The sequence below is a fragment of the Kogia breviceps genome, chromosome X, assembly GCF_026419965.1.
Source record: "Kogia breviceps isolate mKogBre1 chromosome X, mKogBre1 haplotype 1, whole genome shotgun sequence".
In the NCBI taxonomy this organism is placed as follows: domain Eukaryota; kingdom Metazoa; phylum Chordata; class Mammalia; order Artiodactyla; family Physeteridae; genus Kogia; species Kogia breviceps.
Window position 1 is genome coordinate 118,075,746 of NC_081330.1, and position 18,563 is coordinate 118,094,308.

General features: G+C 42.3%; 1 protein-coding gene across 5 annotated transcripts in view; it reads left to right on the plus strand.

Annotated features, from left to right (window-relative positions):
- The first annotated feature begins 4,505 nt into the window (after positions 1-4,505).
- The window catches only part of RPS6KA3 (ribosomal protein S6 kinase A3), a 109,275-nt gene continuing 95,217 nt past the window's right edge, over positions 4,506-18,563 (plus strand). For 3 of the 5 annotated variants that reach the window (XM_059050818.2, XM_059050819.2, XM_067024273.1), the window contains exon 1: positions 4,527-4,615. Coding sequence is in view for 1 of the 5 variants with exons in the window: in XM_059050817.2 (XP_058906800.1) it covers positions 4,547-4,615 (69 nt within the window). In the remaining 4 variants the exon portion in view is untranslated. Of the gene's footprint in view, positions 4,616-18,387; positions 18,500-18,563 lie in introns of all 5 variants that reach the window. The other 2 variants (XM_067024272.1, XM_059050817.2) reach the window with 2 other exon arrangements.

The following is an 18,563-nucleotide window of genomic DNA, read 5'->3' on the forward strand; positions in this document are numbered from 1 at the left end:
CACCAGGGAAGTCCCTATCCTATTTTCAGATGAGGAAAACAAAGCTTATTTTGCCAGTATCTACTGAGCAGCTATTATGTACCAGATGCTGTTTTAGGCCTTTAAGTTGAAGCTTAGAGACGTAAAGGAAACTGGAGTTTGGACATAGGCCTAGCTCTGCTCTTATCGTGATCCCATACCGCCTTACCCTGAAGAATGTTAAACGTTTCAAGTATTTGTATCATAGATTGTCTTCCCCTTAGTTCCTTACAGATTTTATTAGCATCTTTCATCACATGCAACTCCAGAATCATTGAACTTTGTATCTGCAGGAGAATCTAGAGAAGATCTTACATTTTCCAAAATTTGAATTCTCGCAAAAAACATGTTCGAATAGGTATAGAAGTATTTGTTGTCTCTTAAGATGTGTGTCATTCAGGAAGATATTCTTAATAATTTTTACTTGGGAAATTTCAAAGAAAAGATGAAATTCATACCCACGAAAAAATATGTCACCACATATTTTGTTTAATTATTGTCTTATGCAAGATAAAATTTGAGCCTAAGTTTTATCTTTCTTTCTCACTGGAAAGAAGTAGTTAAATAGTCTCTAGTGATTACTTTTTCTTTTTTGTATGAAAAGTAAAACTGCTCAGATAATGTAGAGGGAAAACACTTGTTTCAGAGGGGCACTGATGATTACACTTGTTTTCTATAGGGACAAACCTATAGCTGTGAGTATTGGATGTATATGAGGTAGAGATTGTGCCATGAGCCATAGCTTAGTCATCTTGTAACTTTTCCAGACTGATGTAACTCCATTTTTTGAACAAATGTTATTTTGTTAAGTAAATGCCCATTTAAACTTGTATACAAAGGTTATAATTATAGCAGGAAATTGTTGGGGACAGAGGAGGTTAAATCTGGTTGTCCTGTCATACAGCAGGAATCATTTCTTGGAAATCTAGTCCAGATTTTCGACTGAGGTTTGCTGTTTCCCTTTGCTGTAGTTTCAAGTAATAACTTTCCAATATTTTGGTTCTGACTGAGAGATTTATGTGTGTGTGTGTTGGGGGGAGGGGTATAGAATCAGTAGGTAACTGAATCCGCCCTTTCTGCTGATTTTGCACAGAGGAGCCCCAAAAGACAGTGGAATGTGAGGATATCAGTTAACATTACAGGACTTGTAGGAATATATAAAAGGCTCAATGTTAAAGGAAAGTTCTAACGCAGCACTGTCCTGTAGAACTATAATGCCAATCTTGACAAGTAAGCCACGTATGTAAGTATACATTTTATAGTAGCCACATTAAAAAAGTGAAAAGAAACAGGAAATTAATTTTAACAAAATATTTTATTTAACTCAATGTATTGAAAATACTTCAATTCATAGTCATTATAAAATTATTAATGAGATACTTTACATTCTTTTTTTGGTACTAAGTCTTTGAAATCTGGTGTGAACTTAACACTTATGGCACACCTCGGTAGCGACCAGCCAACCTTATTTTAAAAAGTGCTCAAGAGCCACGATGTGGCTAGTGGCTGCCATGTTACCCTGCACAGGTACTGTCTAGAGGCAGCTATTCTTTGAATACCTAAGAGTTGTCCTTTTTTAAACATGGGGGGGGGGGAAGTAATCCTGCTCAGGGCAATATCACCTTCTATGTTCAAATAATTCTTTTTATTGCCACCTGCAATTAAAATCCCCCAGCCTCATTTGATTTTCCCAAGTTCTCCCAGCCAGAGTGAGTGGTTGCACCACTCTTGGATTTAATAAATGAAAAAACGAAAAAAGTTTATTGTTAACCAAAAGGAAAAAAATTTGCTTTCTTTTCTTTTTGGGCAAAAGGAAGGAGAATAGTGTTTTCCCAAATCAATTCACATACTTAACAAGTTGATCCTATGTGCGAGACAGCTGTGTTAGTGGTACTTTTTAGCCATTAAGTTCATTTAATGCTTAACTCCTGCAATGTGACCACTGTTCACACTACTTTTACAGGTCAATTCGCTGTTTTAAAAGTTATTCCTCTAGTTCTCAAGGTAAAAGGAAATGAATAAAAATTGATACCGAAATCAACTTTTCAGTATACAGTTTGATTTATTTTTAAAAGGTCAGTTCACCCTTTGAGCGGTGTATTTAGCGCTGGACAGTGTTAGACAAAGTAACTCTTTTCAACTATGTATGTTTTTACTAAAGAAAGAATGTTAATTGGAATAATTGATCACCGTTGGGGGGCTAATTTACCTTACACTAACCAAATCGACCAACTTCTTTTCGCTGTAAGGAATGGTAACGTGGCTTTGCAATATAAATGAAAGATAAATTAGGCACTTTGTACATAAATGAAAAACAATACACAACTTCTTATCTTCAAACTTCTGCAAGCTGGTTTTACCGTCAGGAGTTACAGAGACGGTGGCTGCCAAATTAGCTGTTTTGGGTCCAGATTGGATTTGCAGCACTTGAATCAGCATGTTGGGGGAGGTGACAAAATCACGAGCTCAGTCCTCCCCACCCCCACCCAACAGACCACGCTGAGCCTGCCCAGATGTTGCTCAACCCTGAGCTGTCCCCCTGAGTCCAAGGCTGCGGGAGAGGGCGCGCAGCGAGTATTTCCGGCCGCCTCCTCAGGCTCCCTGAACAGATGGAGCCTCTTCAGGTGGCCGCGAGGCTCCCGGGCCTCGAGCCTGTGCCCAGGGGCGCGCAGGCGAAGGCAGCAGAAAGAGCCTAACACCTGCCACTCTCGGCCCAGAGAGAAACCTTGCACCGCCCGCGCAGACCTGGCCGGCTAGGTGTGGGGCTCTGATCTCATCCTCACACCTGCGTTAGGGAGGAAGGCCAGGGCTCTCCAGGTGTGCGGGTCCCGCGAGGATGAAAGGAAGCTGTTAAAAGGTGTGCACCCGGAGCGCAGCGGGGGTCGCGCTGTGTTCGCCCGGCGTGGGAGGACCGGGACGCCTGCGCCGAGGCCTGAGGGGATAGAGGCACTGGCCGGCCTGGAGATTTCCCTTTACTTTTTTCCTTCTCCTTGTAGGGCGGTTAGCCGATCGCTGCGGTAGCTTTCCGCTCAGCCTGGGGACTTTTACACAATTCTGCCCAGACGCGCTGAGCTCGCCGCGGCACCTGGCGCGGGGAGCAGGGGGTCGAACTCTCCGCCCCCTCCCCCCAACCCACTCGAGACGCCCAGGCTTCTCTCCTCAAGTTCTCCCCGTCCTCGGCCCTCCGTTGCCTTCTGGGGGTTGGGTTTCCTTAACCTAGGGCTTCCCCATCTCGGGCGGGAGGAGTTAGAAGCCCTCCCTCTGCCTCCTCCTCCACCCACGGCCAGCCTCATTTTTAATCTAATCTTTTATTTAAAGTCAACAGAAGAGCAGGAACCCCGGGCTCCTGCCAACAAGATATTTATAAATAATTCCCCAACCTCTGCCGAGAGGGGCAGCCTTAAAGAACCTCCTTGTTTTCTCCTTCGTGAGGGATTTAGGCAGCGGAGAGCCGGGGAGGGGGCGCGCTTGGAGGGTCGGGCCTGAAGCCCCAGGGCCCTGCGGACTTGGGGCGGGGGGTCGACTCATGCAAGACAAACTAATTCCAAATATTAAAAATATAACACAAGAGCGTCAATTTGGAGAGCCTTGACTCAAACCGAGAGCCGAACCCCCAGGCGGCTCCGGGACACATACCCTTCCGTGTCCCCGTCGTGGGGGGTGTAGGGGCAGGTGAATGCCCATCGTGCGACCCTGGGAGAGGGCGGGTCCTGGGCCACTACGGGATGTGCCCATAGATTCGGCGCGCCCACGTGCACCCATGGAAGAATCGCGCCGCAAAGACACCCGACGCCGCCGCCCTGGGTCCTCGGCACTGTACTGCGCCCCCTGCGCCTCGCCCATCTCTCTCCCCAGCTGGGCGGGGACCACTCCTCTGCATCCCCGAGGAGCCTTCAACCTGCTCGGACTCGTGGCGCTTAGAAACTCCCAGCCTTTCGCACCTCCTCCCTTTTCCCTCTTTCCCCCACCTCCCGCCGACGCCCCCAGATCTCTCCCGCTCGCCCTTCCAGAAAGAAGGCGAGGCCCAGAAGCAGAGGCTGGGGCGAGGAAGGAGGGACTAGCGGAGGGCCGCGGCCAGGGGCGTGTCTTCCCAGGCCCCGCCCCCGGGTGCGCGCGGCGGTGGCGGCGGCGGCCGAGCCTCGCTCTGAGAGACAGGTATCGCTTAGGCGCCATGTTGTGAGCGGAAGTAGCGGAGCGCGCGGGGCTGCTGTTCTGCTGGGAGCGGGCGCGGGAACCGGCGGGGGGGCGGAGCTGTAGTCCCGGCGGCGGAAGGAGGAGAGGAAGAAAGGGGCGAGACCCGGTGCCCGGCAGCGGCGCGAGGCTCTCGCTCGGCGCGCAGGCGTCTCCAGCCGGGCGCGCGGCGTTCGAGGGTCGGTGTCGGCGCCGAGCCCTCTCCCGGGCAGCCGCCGCTAGTGCTGCAGCTGCTGCCGCCACTGCTGCCGTGTGGCTCGGGCGGCGACGGAGCGGGGCCGGCCGCGGGGCGGGCGGGGAGGGAGGAGGCGGTGAAGGCGGCGGGCCGGGGGGGAAGATGCCGCTGGCGCAGCTGGCGGACCCGTGGCAGAAGATGGCTGTGGAGAGCCCGTCCGACAGCGCTGAGGTGAGTGCAGCCGGGCGGCCGGGGCCGGCGCGCCCCCTCCCCGCGGCCCCGCGAGTTCGCTCCCCACCCGGGAGCCGACCACTCGGCCCCTTCCCCTGTCGCTCGCGTCTCCCCTCGGTTCGGGATTCCGGTTTGGATAGTTGGGGTTGATCTGTTTGCCCTTCTGTTCCTCCCACCCGCACTCTCCCCTCCCTTCCCTCGCTCGGGGGGCTGTGGTGTGGTGGCGCGTGGGGTTTGGAGTGGGCGCCGGGGCTCTGCAAGAAGCCGATTTTCATCAACTTTGCGTGGGGGGAGCGGGAGGCGGAGCGGGGGCTGGCGACGAGTTGGGAAGTTTGGCCCTGCCTGGTCGGGGGCTTCCCTGGACCCTGGTGACTTGGGGGGATGCGGGAGGGGTGTGGATTGGGTTCGCTGGGGAGAGGGGACTCTCGAGTCCGGCCGGGGGAGAGGGTTGCCCTGAGGAGCAGGGCGCGCGGGGGCAGGAACGGCCCAGGGCAGGGGTGGCGACCTGTGAGGGTTTCGGGTAAGGGATGCGGGACAGCCAAGGGTTTTTGCCCCCCCGCCCCCCATCTGCCGCAGCGGTTTCTGCTGCTGTAAAGGAGAGAGTGGAAGCCTGAGGTCCTCCATCCCCCCCCCCCCGCCCCGTTTCTGAAGTCCCTGAGCTCGAGGACCCCGTCCCTGCGAGTTTAACTTGAGTTTCCTGTCCATGGAGGTGAGAGGGTGGTATTAAAGGAGATCAGCGGCCGCAGTAGAGGGGTTTCTGGTTTTCCTTGTCCGCAATCTGGTGACCGTCCCTGAGATACCCACTCGAGTGACCCAAACCCAAACACTATACCTAAACAGGGCAAAACAGAATTTCCCTGACTCTTCGCAGCCGCCCCTGTCCCAGAACCAACTCGGGGTCTGCGAAAATAATCCAGACAAGACCCATTCCAGGGCATCAGCGCTCCTCTCCGGAGCGGAAAATCAATTCCTGATGGTGGCGCGTCTGTGATTCTTCCTTCTTGACTTTTTGCTGTCTTCTATTCCCCACAGCGGACTTTGGGGGATTACAGGATGATAGGCTGCGTGTGTGTAATAGTTACTGAGTGAGTGACCCCATTTCTGGAAAGCATGACTGAAGCGCGGGGGTGGAATGGGACAGGCTCTGATGAGTGGTGTACTTGGCGGCAGCCGCTGCCCTGCCGGCCTCCGCAGTGTGAGAGGTGGATAGGGTTACTGGTTACGTCAGTAAGACCGAGGCTCAGTTTGATCTGAGATGCGGGACACTTGCATTCTCGGGTAGAATGGAGGGGGAGGCGGACGGGGATCAGTTCAAATCACTTTGCACTTTTTCCCTAGTCACCTCCGCCCCTGTATAAAATGTTTACTTGCTCTCTCTTTATCGCAAGCAGAATTGTAATAGTGCTTACGGTTGGTGCTTAGTATTTTGCGACTTGGATCATATTTTTAAAACCTAAAGGGAACGCTGCTCTTCAATAGAAAACACATTAATAGATGTTTCCTGAAAAAAAAAATTTTTTTAAGGAAATTACGAGAATTTCATTTAAAATTGTTAGCCAGTCTAATACTGTGAATTTTTGTAAGAAAATCAAGTTTAGAATGTTTAATCATCTTTGGAATTGGATAGTATGAAACATAGTGCTCCCGGGGCTCTTTTCATTCATTTTTTTTCCTTCAGAAAAATGTTTGCATTAAGTAATATAGCTAAAAGGTTATATTAAGTAATATAGCTAAAATGTGTTCTCAGAGTGCCGACCTTGTGGAAAGAAATTGAATTTGCTTTGAGCCTAATTTTTAGATGCAAACGTTAACATTTGCAACTCGTAATCAGTCCACATTTCTACTTGGCACGCATCAGTGTGTAAAAAAAAAAGTCATTTAAAATTCCACCTGATCCTTTTTCTATATAGCATACAATTGGATAAAGAAAGCACAAAGCTAATGTTTATTTAGCATTTACTATATGCCAGATACTGTGCTTACTGTGCTCATGCTATTTCATTTTATCCTTCCTATGGCCCAACAGAGTAGGATTATGGTCCCCATTGTTACAGATTAAGAAACTCATCTCAAAAGTTAAGGGCACAAAGATTATAAATAGAAAATGGCAGAGCCATAATTCAGAGCCAGATGGATATAATTCATGTGCTTTGCTTTATGCTAGGGTAGCTGTTTCAAATCTTTTGTGGAAAAAAATCAGAGTGTAAATAAATAAACCGGTAGTTAGAGGTCAAGTATTGTTCAAAAACAATTATGGTATTATAAGATGTCTCATTTGTTAAAGCCTATTTATTTCAGTTACTGTCATGGTTTCCAGAACCTGGCAGATAGGTTCCCACAATTTACCATTTTCAAGTAATTTTCTTGATATTCTGGCGTAAGGTATGTCAATCAGAGCCAGTGTTGCCTAGATTTATTAAAATTAGATTTTAACAAATTGTCTTTAGATATTTATTGCCTTTGGTTGTTCAGCTGATTCGAGTAAATTACTTCTGATGCAAATTTGGAAATACTGAAGCCAGTAAGGAAAAGGTTGAAAATTTTCATTTGGAAGTCTGATATTGGACTTAATATTATGCTTAGCATTATGCCATCTCCTCCCCAGTAAGTTCTTATCAGTGAATAGTTGTATTTTACTATTTTTTAAAAATAGTCATTTGAGTAAAAACACCAGATTGTTTCTCTTCAGGCTAAAAGATTTCAGGGTTGATCTCTATAGAAATTTACATTTATGGTCTCTTCCCTAGGAGACTGAATTCTTCAAAGCTGAGACTTCTTTTTTTTTTCCTCTGTATCCTCAGCCCTTAACACAGTGCCTGGCGCATACGTAGTATAGGTCCCCTAGATGACCGATGAATTAATTATGAAGGTCAGGAATAGGGTAATTATCAATTTTATCTCTTCTTATCATTTTAATCTTACATTGAAATATGAGCAATCTTAAAAGAACTGAGTACCTCACTAAAAGTACAGGCAGTTTCTTCATTCCTTTACATGTCTTCTTGACCTCACATGGGTCTCATGGTGCTCAAAACAAAAAAACCCTTGTGGTTGGACTCAAACATGGGTCAGAACATGATAGGCTAGAACTATGCCAAATGTTTAAAGAAGCAAATTTAGAATAATAAAGGAAGTACTATGTAAGCAAAGTCAAGGTTGGTACAAGATTAAAAACAAAATAGCTTCCTAAATAGTCCAGGTGAATTCAGAACTCTTTAATGAGTTAAAGACGCTAGTGTGTTTTTGAATATTTGACTGTTTAGGAGATAGGTATCAAGGGATTGTTGGCTATTCTTTTCTACAAACTCTTGCCACTGCTGTTAGGGACATTTACTGGATCATAAACCTGACCTAAAGTGACACCTTTTTCTCATTTTTAGTAAAGATAAATCATACTAAACGTAAATATGAACACTTTGCAAAAATAATAAAATTAAGGAGGTTTTTTTTGCTTTATAGAAATGTGTTATGTAAAAATAGCTACCTCGAATTCCTTTAAATGACAAGTTCCATAGTGCATTGAAAAATATTAACTATATAAATATTTTATTTATAAAAAACGAGACCCTTGTTTTGGAAACCATCTTCAGTGGGTGTGCAACCATTTTTAACCTGAAAGATTTTATTGGATTCTGTAATATTTCCACTGTATCAATATTAGGTTTCTTATGTTTCATCTGTAGGGGAAAACATTCTATTAAAGTGTGATCTTTGATTTTGAAAAAAAATGTTCTATTAAGTTTCTTTTCCTTTTCCTGTTTCATTTTTACCACCTTTCAGGTTTTTTTCTTTCCCCCAAGTGAAGATCTGAGGAGAGGACAGGTATTGTTACATGTCAACTGTCGAGTAACTGTGACACATTATTGAACACTTTGTTGTTTTCAGTGATTATAATATCACTTTTTGTTAAAGTAAAATTTAGGAAGGTTTGCGTTATTTTGGCAGCTTGATCCTATACTGATGGGGTTAATCCAAAATGAGAAACTTCTTTGATACATTTAAATTTTAAGATAAAGAGAGAAACTTATCCAATTAAAGAAACAAGTATAGGCAGACTTTGCCTTTTCATTATTAGTATGTTTCTGGAAATCACAATGAGTATATCTTATTTTTATATAAGAAGAGTGGCATAATTGGGATGTGCACTCTTGACCAAGGACATGACATTCAGTAAATTATAGAATGATCAAAAATATAGCAGATCATTTATCAGAAGTCTGAATTGCAGAAGAGTTGTTCTAAAGATTTTTTTTTTTAATTTATCATCCACTAAAAAATTTATACCATTGTGATCATTGACAAGATTTGCTCTAGAGTTCCATGTTCAGGGACATGTGATCTTCCAGGCTGTGAATGATGGATGACGTCAAGTGGCCCAGTTTGTCCAGTGCAGACTGGATGCTTTAGACCCAGTGGTTCAGATTACAGTGTACAACAGTGACATCTTGGTGGTCTCTTGGTAATGCATGAGTGTGATAGTGCTCAGTTGTTTATGTGTTTTGGTGGATGACAAGTTTTATAGCATTGGAATGCAATTGAACAAATGTATATTTTACACATCCCGTTCCCCATTTCACGTAATAGAAAGAAAAAACAAGCAGTTGCATTTTAATACTTAGCATTAGATTTATCGCACCCCCCCCATCTTTAGGAGTTGATACAGTTTCCTGTGTCTTTCGTTAATCTGGAACAGTTTATCAAATCTCAGATACTCTGGTTTTTCATTTTAATACCAAATAGCATGGAAGCAAAGATAAAAGAACTATAAATTTTAATTGTTAAGTAAAATGTGTCAAGTTAACAAAACAAACACAAATATACTATATTTGTTGTATAAAACAGGATAAAATGTATCTGTATAGAACATAACTATCATTTAATACATTTGGCTATTTTAAGCAAATACATTAGTTACTAGCAATTAAATATTTCAATTTTACTTATCCTACTTTGTGGGATAATTTGGATGTATGGCAGAGTGTTAAAGAACATAAACTTTGGAGCCATGAAGACCTGGGTTTGAGCCCTGTCTCTGCCACTTAATATCTTTGTAATCTTATGCAAGTTATTTAATGTCTCTATGCTTCAAAGTCCTAATCTGTAAAATAGGCATGGAAATAATATCTACCTCATGGGGTTGTGGTGAGAATTGAATGATAATATATGTAAAGCACTTGGGTCAGTACATGGTTTGTGTTTAATAAATAATAGTTATAATGAATCATCTCTCAAACAGCACTGTCTTAGCAAGTTCTGTGTTTTTCCTCTGGGGTAATTTTTCCAGAATCAAACAGAACAATTAAAAATGGTTTGTTTGATTGATCTGTTTAAAGAGAACCTTTATAATATCTGAATATAACTGTAAGGGTATGGTGAACAGAAATCTCTTGAATCTTATCCTTTTTTATATTGTTCCTCTTTTCAATATTGTCTTTAGAGGGGGAAAACACATAAAAAACATTTTGAAGAATATGGGTGGAAGAAGGAAGAAAAGAAAGTATGTTCATATTTCAACGTTGCTCAAATTGGAAGCCCTCTCACAGTCCACGGCATGTCGTTGTTTAATCAGCAGTGGCTTTTTTTCCTTAGTGATATATAAGATAATAGTATATCTCACACACGATGGTGTCTTATAATTGTTGAAATATGATATACCCTATATGTCAACCTCTTGAAGGAAGTGTGTCTCTGAAGAAATAAAGTCAATATATAGCATCAATAGGTATTATTTTAACTTACTTTCTAAAAAGTACCAAAACAAAATGCACACCTTTTTATATTTTAGGATCAGTTCTGTTAATTTAATTTTTTAGGGACAGAAATTAATATGGCACACTTCCCTCCTCATTACTATAAACACATTTATTTTGGTTATTTGAATATGCCATGAGTGACTGGCTTTTCCTGTCTAGAAATACAATCCTTTGGATTTTGTTCTGTTATGTGATACTGGTACTTAAGGAACTTTCAATAGTACACATGGTATTTTCAACTGAGAAGTTTCTGAAAATTTTCAAAATGTGTCTGTGCCCCAACAACCATCTTTTCCCTCCAAAAAAACCAAAGGAGCGTGACATAATCAAATAAATTTGGGGATTGTGGAATTAAATGAGATCTGACCAATGTCTTTACTGCATAACGTCTTAGAACTTTTAAGATGATGATGTACATGCTGAATCTGCAAAAAGGAAATAGCTCATAGCATTTGAGACTTGATGTTAGCCCCCCTTTTTCATGAACCATCTATTGAAGTCTCAAGGGACACAAGTGCTTTGCAGAACACAGTTTTGGAAAGTCTGATAACTACAGTAACATGATCCAGTATTGCCTGGAAACAAGCTGTTATGTTTAATTGACTGTATCAAATCTTTTTTTCTGTAACTGTCAAACAAGAGTTTTTGTTTCATTTTGAATTGGAGTCTTTCTAAATTAATTTGTGTAACAATTTTCCATCTTAATAGTGGACTAAAAATTTAAATGCAGTAGTTTAAATAAAAGTTTTAAGTAATTTAAACTTTTAAAATTCAGTGTTTTGAAAGGTAATGGTCATAGTCCACCTTAATATCAAGCTAATTGCCCTTACTAAATGGCCCCCTCATGGACTTACTCTGTAATTTATTTTTAATATTCATAGTTTTTAAAAACTCTTATCATTTGCTATTTTATGCTGCTGTCAATCTACTTCTCCCCCCCCCCCCCTTTTTTTTTTTTTTTTTTTTTTTTTTTTTTTTTTTTTTTTTTTTTTTTGCGGTACGAGGGCCTCTCACTGTTGTGGCCTCTCCCGTTGTGGAGCGCAGGCTCCGGACGCCCAGGCTCAGCGGCCACGGCTCACGGGCCTAGCACCTCCGCGGCACGTGGGATCTTCCCGGACCGGGGCACGAACCCGCGTCCCCTGCATCGGCAGGCGGACTCTCAACCACTGCGCCACCAGGGAAGCCCCTCTCCCATTCTTTTTTAATTAATTGCTTCAAACTTGAAGTTACTAGAAAACAGCTAGGGTTAATGATATTTTGAAGCAGCTGTTTTTAACTTGGGAACATTGTTACTTCATCATTTAAAAAAAGTTTACACTTACAGCTTACCAATAATGTAAAATGACTTCCTCACCCTTTTTCTGATCTCTGCCCATCATATACACATAGCTCTGCAGTCAGGGGTATTTGAGGGGCATATTACCTGCTAACAAACAGTGATTTTATGCTTCAGTATACCATAACGGAATAGCTCAATTACTGGCATTACCTACTGTGAATATTTACCTTCGTCTCTTGAAGGTGTCAGCTAGAAAGGAATGTCAATGAACTAAAGATCAGGAAGCTAGCCTACTGCCCCACCTGGAGTCAGCTCCCCACACTGTCTTTTGGAGGGTATTTTCGTGTTTTGTTTTGTTTTGTTTTATGAAATAGTGCTAGTTTCCTGAATATTAGATAACCCTACATTTATGTGTAAATCCCAAAGTGCTTTTATACTTCCTATCAGTCTTCCCCTCTATTAGTATAAATAGAATTATAGCAGTAGCATCAGATTTGCCCATCTTAACTAATACTCTATCCATGGTTTCTTACATACCTTAAAAATTAATTGTTTTATCTACCATGTTAATTGATTTTTATAATCTTACATATGATGATGATCTCATCCTCATGTCTGACCTGGTCATCTAGATTTCTGTGAGCTTGCCTCTAATCCTTTGGCCCACAAAGCTTGTTATAGGAAACTTGGTTCAGTCATTTGATATGTGTTAGAAGCAGATGGCAAATGATAGCCTGAAACAAAAGTTCATTTTGACATTAATAGATTGAAGTGCACCTCAAGTGCAATGTTTTGGGAGAAATCTTCACTCCAGAAATCTTGTAGAATCTCTACTAAAAACCTCAGTTACCCAGGATGTTATTTCACTTCTTCACATTTAGGAGCAGAGGAATCTACCTGAAAAGAATATAAAATAATAGGAAAGATTCACTTTAAAAAACCCCAGGGACTTCCCTGGTGGCGCAGTGGTTAAGAATCCACCTGCCAATGCAGGGGACACAGGTTTGAGCCCTGGTCTGGGAAGATCCCACATGCCACGGAGCAACTAAGCCCATGTGCCACAACTACTGAGCCCGTGTGCCTAGAGCCCATTCTCTTGCTCTGCAACAAGAGAAGTCACTGCAATGAGAAGCCTGTGCATCACACCGAAGAGGAGCCCCCGCTGTCTGTAACTAGAGAAAGCCTGGGCACAGCAACAAAAGACCCAATGCAGCCAAAAATAAATTAATTAATTAATTTTTAAAAAAAACCCAGCTTCTAGATGGGTACCATTCAGTAGCCACTAGCCAGCCACATGTGTGGCTACTGAGCACTGAAATGTGACTAGTATGGCTGAGAAACTGAATTTTAAAATTAACTCTAATTAATTTAAATTGTAATAGTCATCTGTGGTTATTGGCTACCACATTGAACAGCACAGTTCTAGATTATAGAATTAGCACAAACTGAACCCTTTTTTTCTACACCAGTGTTTTTCAACTCTACCTTTTATTACTTGTAGTTTGAAATTAATAGGCTAAAGCTTTTTCTAAATGAAAAGTATATTTAATATTCTTTTTCAAATTATGTTTAATCAGCTTCGTCTTGTCTCTCTTCTACCCTGAAGATTTTGATAAGCCCTCCTAAGTGGTACATGCCCCTCAAATAACCATTCTGCACTTTCTACAACTTTACTAACTTTACAGTGACATTTCTCATTCAAGTGATAACATCGAAGCACTGGGGAAATTTAGCTATCAGAATTGGTGCATTTTGTTCACTCTATTGTGCTAATTAATACTGGGAAAGTAGATTGGTTCATCTTGGAGATTAATATATACTGAATGCCCTCTCTGACTAGACGCTTTGTGTATATCAACTTGAATGAGGTAGATGTCATTAACCTCAACTTACAGGTGAGGAAACTGAAGCCTAGAGAGGTTAAGTAACTTGTTCATGGTTGCACAGCTGTTAAGTGGAGGAGGCAGGGTTCAAACACCAAGTCTGGCAGATTGCAATCCCACTGATTTTCCACTAGACTGCCCTGCTTTGGTTGAAAACAGCATAGAGGTGAGTGACTCGATCAAGATGAAATCTCCTCCTAAGGGCGAAAGGGTCCAGGTGGTTTATATTGAGCAGATGTTTTCATGGGAACGTATAGGGAGACTTAGAAAAGCAAAATTGATATTACTCTCCAAATACAGCATGGGTAAAATAAGCTTTTGTGAGCTGGCCTGAGAAACAGCATCGTATGGGAAATTTTTTTGAGATTTCTAAACAACTATCTTACAAGTGAGAATTTGAAACAAAAACTACTGTACTTGAAAAAGGGGGTTTGCCCAGATGTAACTTAACACCTCTCCATACAGAAGCCCCTAGGTGTGTGCTTGAGTAACTGTGCTCTGTTTTTTAATTGCAGCTTATTAAATCATTACCTGTTTGTTTTTGCATCTTCTTTTCAGAAAGATCTATCTGACTTTCCCTCAGAGTGCCAGAAAACAGGATCTGGCACAACCTGAAAAAGTTGCCAATTATCTTGCTACAGTAAAAGAAAAGGAAATTTAAAGAAACGTTGGTCATTGGTGACTTTTTCCCCCTTTGCGTTTTTTAATTCTTAGGTTAAATAGCCCTAGTTAATCTTTTTAAAAATTGAGATATGATTTGTATACCACAAAATTGTACCCTTGTAAAGTATACAATTCAGTGGTCTTTAGTATATTCACAAAGTCGTGCAATCATCACCACTATCTTATGCCAGAACATTTTCATGACCCCCCCAAATCCCATACTCATTAGCAGTTACTCCCTATTCCCTCCTTCCCCCAGCCCCTGGCAACTAATAATCTAATTTCTGCCTCTGTAGATTAGCCTATTCTGGACATTTCATGTTAATGGAATCATATGATATGTGGCCTTTGTGTTGACATCATTCACTTAACATAATGTTTTCAGGGTTCATCAATGTTGTAGCATGTGTCAGTGCTTCATTTTTATGGATGAGTAATCTACTCTGTGGTTATAGCAGTTTTGTTTATCGATTTATCTATTGGTGGACATTTGGATTGTTTCCATTTTGGGGGTATTATAAATAATGCTGCTATGAACATTTGTATACAAGTTTTTATGTGAACATGTTTTCAGTTCTCTTGGGTGTTTGCCTAGGAGTGGAATTGCTGTGTCATATGGTAAGTCTATATTTAATATTTTGAAGAACTGCCAAATTGTTTTCCAACTTGTTTGTATCATTTTACATTCACACCAGCAATGCATGAGGGTTTCAGTTTCTCCACATCCTCACCAACACTTGTTATTGTTTTTTTCATTATAACTACCCTAGTGTGTTTGAAAGTGGTATCTCATTGTGGTTTTGATTTACATTTCTCCAATGACTGGGAATGTGAAGGATGTTTTCATGTGCTTCTTGTCTACTTGTATCCATAGTGCTTATTTTGCTGCTGATTTAGGGACTTAAATGGAGTTTCACTCTAATGCTGATATAGAAGATCCTTATCTGTGTCATGTTATATACATAGTTCTCAGAAAACTTAGTTTCAGTTTGTACTTTTAAAAGATTTCCTTTATTTTTAGATGTGATAAATAAAAAGCCTTTTCTAGAACAATGGCTTTCCAGTTGGGTGAATAGAGCACTACTTTACCTGGGCCACACCTTCTTCCAGCCAGAGCAGAGTTTCTAGAGGAACACAACAAAGAGTTAAAAGATTAATTATTAAAAAAATTATACAAAGAAAGCAAAAATTGAGGCAGTGATATTTTTCCTTACAGTCTCCTCAGTCTTGTTATACTATTCTATAGTTTCTTATTTAAAGCAAGAGTACAGGAATTAATTGAAGGTCAGTCAAAACAAAAAGTCTAAAATCTCTGAAATTAAATATAAGTCAACAAATAAATGAATTTTCAAGGATCCATCTCTTAAAGTGAGATATACAGATGTTTCATTTAAAGAAGTGAAAATGCAAAGCAAAACCCCTGTTGGCCTTCTTTCCTTCAAGTTCCTGCTGGCTCTTGGTATCATTCAAGAAGAATAACGATCACAGTGGATGTTGATAGCAGTAAGGGGTGTTACTTAAAGAGAGAAATGTCACAGGCAAGTTAAAAATAAGATTTACCTTGGTTTATTAAAAAGAGGAGCTCAAAATGAGTTTTAAAGTGATCTTTCCCCCCTGGCTGTTGTGAATTTGTGTGGTATAGTACTAGGTGATAATGAATGAGATAGAATTCTTTCCTTTGGAATATTATAGTGTGAAAGTACTGAGGTGGACAGGCAGTTGAATAACATGAAGCAAGCTAAATTAGCCAGGAATGTTATAAACATAATCGGAACTTTAGGGGAAAGTTCTGATCTATGATGTTATAGCAGTTTTCCATAGTGCATTTTTAACCACAATGTGGAAACCTAGAAAATAAATGTCATTACCCCAAACACCCAATAAAGTTTCTTTTCACACACACACACACACACACACACACACACACACACACACACACACACAGAAAATGTTATTTTCAACATAAAAATTAATCACTTGGTGGAGACTTCTGGTTCTGCCAAGATGGAGGAGTCCTTTTCCTCCTAGGTCTTCCTTTACAGCTAAAACACCTAAGACATCACCACAAACTAGTACAGGAACACTCTGAAAGGTGGAAATTAGAAAGCATACTGCCTACAGACTTTGGGATTAAAGGAATGACAGAAATAGTGAGTTCCCTGGGTGTTCTTATTGCCTCCCATATATCCTGGACAGGGTGTTGTAAAAGCCTCCAACCTGGAACCACCAACAGGCGCAGAGAAAAAGGGTTCCAAGAAAAGCCTGTTCTCTTTAGCCAGATGACTAAAGAAAGGGTGGGCTAATGACAGTAAACCTTTTTGGCAATACCTACCCTACTGTAGCCAAACACCAACAGAAAAACCCCACCCTACTTTTTTTTTTTTTAAGATGTTGGGGGTAGGAGTTTTTATTAATTAATTTATTTATTTTTGCTGTGTTGGGTCTTCGTTTCTGTGCGAGGGCTTTCTCTAGTTGTGGCAAGCAGGGGCCACTCTTCATTGTGGTGCACCGGCCTCTCACTACCGTGGCCTCTCTTGTTGCGGAGCACGGCTCCAGATGCGCAGGCTCAGTAGCTGTGGCTCATGGGCCCAGTTGCTCTGTGGCATGTGGGATCCTCCCAGAACAGGGCTCAAACCTGTGTCCTCTGCATTAGCAGGCAGTTTCTCAACCACTGCGTCACCAGGGAAGCCCCACCCTACTTCTAAGAAGCAAGTGGCAGTGCTTGGATTCCTCCACCCCGTGGTATTGGCTGGGCAGATCAGGGACCTAATCGCCCCTTCTCCCCTTCACTGCCTAGCAAAAACAAACAGCACTTTGACTCCCCCTGCTTGGTAGCTTTGGCAGGTTGTGCAGGGACCTGATATTCCCTCACCACCACCCCTGTCCCACTCCCTACAGAAGGAGGTGGTGTTCTCACTAGGGTAGTGTCAGTGGGGTCCAGCAGCCAACTGAGCCTCCACTCCAACCTGGAAGCAATGAGATATAACAAGGTGGTGTGAGGCAGGACTAGTCACCACTAAACCTTCCCCCCGCCCTGTGTCAGTGAGGTCCACCCTCACCCGGCATCAACAAGGCAGAACAAGATGGTTGGAGGTGGCCTGGTCAACGCTGCTTCCCGCCTCCGCTGATGCAGTAGGGCCCACATGCCACCCCCATCTGGCATCTACAAGGTGGAACAGAGTGGTGGATGGCAGGGCTGATTGGCACGCCACTTCTCCCTCTCCCCTCTCCTGTTGTCAGCTGGGCCTTTCAGGGAGCTGAATTCTATCTTGAACTCAGCTGAACTCCACTCTACCCTGCAGCAATGAAGCAGTGTGAGTCAGCCCTCCACTTCCCCTCTCCCTATTCTCAGTGGGGTCTGTCAGGGAGCTGAGCTTGCATCCCTCCTCAGAGCCAGTGAGGTGGTATGGGTTGGTGCCCCAGTTTCACTGGGAACAAGAGTGAAGCTGAACTTCCATCCCACCCATCTGCAAAAAAGCAATGTGAGTCATTGCTCCACTTTTGCCAGGGTGGTGTTGGCGGAGCCCAGTAGGAAGCTGAACATACACACTCACCCTGCCCTCACACCACACCTCACCTGGTAGACTGCCTGCTAAAAAAGATTAAATAGGATCCAGAGTCTTAAAATCTCCAAAATGTCCATTATACAGCTGAAGTTCACTTATACTAAGAACCAAGAAAATTGCATCATGAATGAGGAAAAAGGCACCAGATACCAGCATGGAGATGCTTCACATATTGGAATTGTCTGACAAGGATTTTAAAACAGCCATCATAAAAATACTTCAGTGAGCAACCACAAACACATTTGAAACAAATGAAAAATTAGTCTCAGAAAAGAAATAAAGCAGAAAATGGACACTTTAGAACCAAAAAATGCAATAACTGAAGTAAACTTACTACATGGGCTCAGTAGAAGAATGGAGGGACTTCCCTGGCAGTCCAGTGGTTAAGACTCTGTGCTTCCACTGCAGGGGGTGTGGGTTCGATCCCTGGTCAGGGAACTAAGATCCCACATGCGGTGCAGCCAAAAAAAAAAATGGAGGAGACTGGAAAGAATCAATAAAAATGAAGATAGAGCAATAGAAATTACTCAATCTGAATAGCAGAGTAAAAATAAACTGAAAAATAAATGAAGAGTGTCTCAGGGGCCTGGGAACATTAACAGAAGATTTAATATTCATGTCACCACAGTTTCAGAAGCAGAGAAAAAAGGTGGACTTGAAGAAATAATGCCTGAAATTTCCCCAGTTTGGCAAAAGATGCAAACCTACAGATTCAAGAAGATGACTGAACTCCAAATAAGGTAAACTAAAGTAATCCACACCTAGGCACATCAAAATCACACCTTTGGAAATGTGAAATTGTTT